The sequence below is a fragment of the Perognathus longimembris genome, chromosome 16, assembly GCF_023159225.1.
Source record: "Perognathus longimembris pacificus isolate PPM17 chromosome 16, ASM2315922v1, whole genome shotgun sequence".
NCBI lineage: Eukaryota > Metazoa > Chordata > Mammalia > Rodentia > Heteromyidae > Perognathus > Perognathus longimembris.
Window position 1 is genome coordinate 15,841,466 of NC_063176.1, and position 6,000 is coordinate 15,847,465.

Genomic DNA, 6,000 nt, shown 5'->3' on the forward strand with positions numbered 1-6,000 from the left:
CAGAACAACCACACACATCACCAGGTTGGCACGGATAAACCTGAGGAGTCCCTCGCACAGTGGGTGACACGGCTGGAGACAATTCGGCAAGGGCTGGGGTTTTTTGGAGGGGGCGGAGGGCAGTCCTGGGACTTGAATTTAGGGCTCTGGTCCTCGGCTTTATTATTTTTCTTTCTTTTATCAAGGCTGGCACGGCTCTACCACCCAGCCACACACACACACACACACACACACACACAGCTCCACTTGCAGCTGCTGTTGTACATTGGGGACTCCCGGACTTGCCAAGCCCAGGCTGGCTTCGAACTTCCATCCTCAGCTCTCAGCCTCCCAACAGCCAGAATCACAGGCTTAAAAACGTCTGCCGTGGTGAAATCCAGTAAGCGTGCCGCCGTCGCCACCGCGGTCAGCGGCACCAGCAGCGATGCTCCATTTACTGATTCGCCCAGAGGGAGGCACCCAGCAAATCCGCACCAACGCCGTCACCGCGGGCCCCCACCCCCCAGCCCCGGCCCCTCCAGACTGGGTCCCGGAAATAGAGCGAATCAGCCGAGGTGGGGATGGCGCTTCCCGGGGAGGCGGGGACGCGGAGGGGACGCGGAGGGAGCGCGGGGGAGCCGCGGGCGGTGGCCCGACCCGGGCCAGGGTCCGAGCCGCCTCCCGCAGGTGGGGTTCGTGCGTCAGCCGGGGCCCCCGGATCGCGCTCTTACCTCGCAGCCCGCGAGCCAGCCTCTCGGCCCAGGCCACTCGGGGCGGCTGCCCGTCCAGCGGGAGGTGGCGGTGCCGCGGGTCCCCGCCGCCGGCCGGGCTGGGGCACGGCGGGGCCTGGTCCTCTCGCCGGTGCCGCCTCCCGCTCGCCGGGCCCGCGCCGTGGTAGCCCCCCAGTCCCCGGCCGCGGGCGCCCGAGGAGCTCACCGCCGAGGAGGCGGCTGATCTCCGGCTGCCCGGGCGCCACTCCACGTCCATCTCCACCACCATTCCGCCTTCCTCCCCTTCCACCTCGTCGTCGTCGTCCTCCTCTTCAGCCTCGAAGCCCGGGTTGTCGCGGCTCCACGCTTGCCTGGAGCAGGACGAGAGCGGCGGGGAAGGGGAGGCCGACGCTCCGGCCGGGGGGTCCCGCGCCGCAGCCTGCCGGATGCGCTCCATCTCGATCTCCAGGCCCCGCGGCGGCTCCCGCAGGCCGCCCGGGGCGCCCAGGCCGGTGCCCACGGCCGCGCCGCCCGCCATCAGCCGGCCCGGGCCCGGCGATCGGGGCGGTGGCGGTCGCCTCGTGTCCCCGGGCTGCTGCGGCTGCACGCGGCTGGAGTTCACCATCGCGCTCACTGGCGCCCGGGGCGCACGGGCGCCGCGCCGCCCTCGGCGGTGCCCGCCGCAGGAGCCATGTTCTTTTCTTCCCGGGTCCCGGTCTCCTCTCCACCCCCGACCGCCCCGCACTCCCGCGTTCCCGCCCGCCCCCTCGACCCGCCCTCTCGTCCCCCTCGGCCCGCCTCCTCTCCCCCTCGCGGGGCCCGGCGCCCGCCGCGCGCCCCTGCCTCGCGCCCCCGCCCGCCTTCCGACTGGAGCTGGATCCCGGAGAGGCGCCCACATTCCTCCGGAGTGGAAAATTCGCGAGGGGAGGGAGCTGCCGGCCTGTCCGCCTGCAGGGAAAGGGGGAGGGGTCGTCGTAGCCTGCCCGATCTCAGGACTATCCGCTGTGCCTCAGTTTACCAAACAGCAGAGCGCCAGGTGGGAGGAAAGGCGGAGAGCTTTCCAGAGGATAGGGAGAAAAAGTGAAATCCAGCCGGAACTCAAGTCTTCAGCAGGGGCCAAGAAGTATTTCCCACATTGAGAAGATCCCCACAAACGACTGAGGCTGACTTGCTTTGCCCAGGCTGCCCTGCTGTTGGCTGGACTGGACGGGGTCCCTCAGTCTCCTCTTTCCACACGTGGTGGGGATCCCTAGGATTGGGTCCTAGGGCCCTCAGATCTCCGGGAACCCCAACCAGATCTCATTTCTCCACCTGACCAGCACTGACGTCCGAAGAACAGAATCCAGCCTCAGGCCTCCTTTCAGTTCAACGAACACATCCAATTCAAGGCTCTGCGGGTGTCTTAAACTCCACCTCCCCTAAACGCACAGCAACAATAACAACTTTCCCCCTTTGTCTTGCAAACCGGTTTCACCCCTAGTATCCTCAATTGTGGCTTCTGCCTTCATTTCCCAGGGTGACCCTTCCAGGATTTTCTCAACCCAAGTCCCCTTACTTGGGCCCAAATGTTTCTCCCTGATCTGATAAGGGCTCCAAGGATCTGATAAGGCCTCTGCTATTCAATCTTAGGGCCTTTGACTGTGGCCAGTGTGTTTTCACATTGGGACACAGGATTTCTGTCACTTCTGCCCTATCTTCTCGCTATTCCTGAATTGTAGCACTAAAGGTTTGTCATATTTTTTGCATAGACACTCCTGTGGGCTTCCAGCAGTTTAAAGGATAGTGTTTAATTTCAGTAGTCTGGTTTATTTATTTGTTTATTTCTTTACTTTTGTGCCAGAACTCAGGGTCTGGATGCTGCCCCTTAGCTTTTTCCACTCGAGGTTGGTGATGTTATAGCAGTTGAGCCATCCCTCTACTTCAACTTTTTTCATTTTTATTCTTAAGTAGTTGTTCAAAGGGGTTTAACCTTTCATCTTTCTTCCTATCCGCACTCATCCTCTCAATTTACCTGGTTCCATTTGCCTGTGTGTATATAGAATAATTATCATTGCATTTTTATCCTTTCTCAATTTGTCTCTCCCCATCCCTTGACCTCCTTAGCCACTCAACACGTTTCAGCTTCCTGGTATTTATTTTGCTAACCTATTACCTCAGTGGTTAGAAAGTTACACCATTGGGATCTTCTCCAGTGCATACCATACTTTAGTTAATATGTTTGTGTGTATATGCATATTTATAACTTGTTTATATTTATAACTTCCACGTATGGAACGTGTCCTTATATCACTTAACAGTTTTTTTTTCCAGGTTCATTCTCTTTTTTTTGCAAATTACTTAATGTCATTCTACCTAATGGATGAGTAAAATTCCTACATATAGGTGTATATATGTGTACATGTATATAAACATGTATATATATATACATATATACATCTGAGCTATTGTTTCTAGGTTTCTTTCTTTTCTGATTAATTGGAGACGAGAATCTTTTAGAGACGTTTCTGCCCTCCCTACTTCAAACCTCCATCCCCAGAGCTTAGCCTCCTAAGTAGCTAGGGTTACAGGTGTGGGACTGTTGGGCCACCAGCACCCAGCTGGTTTACTGATTTATGTTCCTGTGTTACTTTGCTACAGCTACCCTAAAAAACCAGCACAGACTGATTAAAAAATAGAAATGGTTAAACAATAGAAATACGTTTTCTCACAAAATATTGGCTAGTTTCTTTAGAAGCCTCTCTCTTTGGTTTGCAAATGGCCCACCCCTCTGTGTCCTTGATCTTTCTTCAAATCATTCTTTCTTATAAGAACATCAGCCATTCTGGGCTAGGGACTATTGTGTTGATGTAGTTTAACTTAATGGCGCGCGCGCGCACACGCGCGCGCGCGTGTGTGTGTGTGTGTGTGTGTGTGTGTGTGGTCCTGGGGCTTGCATTAGGAGTCTGATACTGTGCTTGAGCTTTTACCTTCAGGCTCTACTACTTGAGCCATAGCTCCACTCCAGTCTTTATTTAGAGTGGAGTCATGAATTGGAGATCAGAGTCTCATGGACTTTCCTCCCTTGTCTGGCCAGCTCATAATTGCCCCTTTAAGGACTATAGCTACAAGTACATAGTTTAGTTTTGCCATGCTAAGAGCTAGGACTTCGTCAAGTGAATTTGGGAGAGGACTCCATTCGGGTCATGGAGGCTTGTAAGATCCTTTGTTCACATGGCCTCTCATACTGTACAGCCACCCATGCAGCTTTGTTGGTTCCTATGCACTGATACCACACTGCATTTTTGTTGTTACAGCTACCCATCACTTGACCTTGCAGTTTGTCGAAGTATCTGTGTCCTTCATGTGACTGTGAGTTTCACAGAGGCAGGACAGGTGATAAAAGGAGAAACAGATCTGGCTTATGCTACTCATCAGACTGGTCTCTAGGCATTTCCAGTGTATTGAATCCAAAGTTGGGAGTATTCAAGTAAGTGTGGTACAGACTTTGGTCTCAAGAGACCACTGAAAGAAACAAAACACAGCAATTTCCAACCTGAATTGAAACCGATGCCTGTCTTGTGGGAGGCTTCTAACGATGCAGTGCCCTGAGTTATACCCTTTGTGCTGCATTTTCAACAATTCTTTTTTTTTTTTTTGGCCAGTCCTGGGCCTTGAACTCAGGGCCTGAGCACTGTTCCTGGCTTCTTTTTGCTCAAGGTTAGCACTCAGCCACTTGAGCCACAGTGCCACTTCTGGCCATTTTCTGTATAGGTGGTGCTGGGGAATTGAACCCAGGGCCTCATGTATACGAGGCAAGCACTCTTGCCACTAGGCCATATCCCCAGCCCTCAACAATTCTTAACACACACATGGCAGGTGAAAACCAGGCAAGGAAGGAAAGTGGAGAATGGACCTGAAATAGTCTCCTGGAGAATAGTCTAATTCAATGTTTTCACTATGGTACCCAGAGATCTACAAAGTCTCCACCTCTCGCCAATCTTCTTGATTCAGAAACTCCTGATTTTCTTATGTGAAATGCTGAATCTTTTCAGAGGACTTTGAGTACCAATATGTTCTGAATGGAGGGACTTTTGTAAACATGTTTCCCATAATCCTATCATTCATTAACATCTGTCACATTATCTAGAGTTTCAGCTCCAGAAAAAAGCCTCAGTAGTTCTTGATTCCAATTTACTTTGCTTGTGCTGCAGTGTACCGACTCAGGAGGTAGACTGCCCACGTCCACATCTAGCTTTCCACTTCCTGGTGGGGTGCCCATCCCTCTGAAAATAATGACAAGGCTCACCTTATAGTTGAAGGATTTGGTAAAGGAGCATGGCTAAATCCACCCATTCAGCACACTGGGTGGCTTAGGAATAGCATTTGTTTCTCACATCTCTAGAAGCTGGGAGTTCCAAGATCTCAGTGTCAGGAGAGCTGTTGTCAGATGAGGGGCCACTTTCTGGGCTACGTGGCTCTGTCTAGTTCGCATCTTATGTGTTATAGGCTCAGTTGCCCGCATGCAAGCAGCCACTCTGAAGGGGAGGCTGCCGGAATTGAGGTCACCAGGGGCATGCCCTTGAAGGGAATATTAGCATCCTGGCCCCTTGTCCCATCCCCTCTCTTCTCTTTCATTCTCCTCTTCTTGCTTCCTCTGCCTTCTTCCCTTTCTTTTCCTCTCTCCCTCCTTGTTTCTGTTTGTCTTTCTCTCTGTGTGTGTGTCTCTCCCTGACTGCCTTTCTCCTCAGCTACTATGAGATGAATAACTTTGCCTCACCATATACAATCTACCTTGATATTTTGCCTATTCACAAACCCAAAGGCACAGAAGAAACTGATCACAGATGGGAACTTCTGAAACGATTAGCTACAATGAAGTTTTTCATCCTTTTAACTTAGCTCAGGCATTTTGTCACAGAAATGGAAAGCTGACTGGCACAAGTTCCTTTGTACCTTGTTAAGATAAGAGCACTATTACATTTGGTAAAGATTCCATCCCCATGACCTTCATCACTGTGAACTGTAGGATTTCAAAGTAAAAGTTTTTTGGGAAAAAAAACCCATTATTCTGTAGCAGTAAGTCCTCTGCAACACTGTCTGACACATAGCAGACCTCAGATGGCAAGAAATACTGATTTGATTTTGTGGTTAATAATAGTATTAATCTGAATATATACATATATGACATGCATATATTTTATACATATATTATTTGGGATCTAGGGTTTGTACTCAGGGCTTCATGCTTTTTAGGCATGATCTGCTCTAGAATCTGATATTTTTATTGTGTCAATTATTTAAAAACAAAATCTGAAGCATTTTGTCTCTATCC

The 6,000-nt window shown here is 51.4% G+C and overlaps 1 protein-coding gene across 2 annotated transcripts in view; it reads right to left on the reverse strand.

Moving 5' to 3' along the window:
• Pkd2 (polycystin 2, transient receptor potential cation channel) overlaps positions 1-1,435 on the reverse strand; it is a 35,494-nt gene extending 34,059 nt beyond the window's left edge. Inside the window, exon 1 of one of the 2 annotated variants that reach the window (XM_048364642.1) lies at positions 711-1,435. In XM_048364642.1, coding sequence (XP_048220599.1) covers positions 711-1,314 — 604 coding nt within the window. In that variant the 5' untranslated portion in view covers positions 1,315-1,435. The remainder of the gene's footprint in view (positions 1-710) is intronic. The other variant, XM_048364641.1, reaches the window with a different exon arrangement.
• Positions 1,436-6,000: the final 4,565 nt, after the last annotated feature.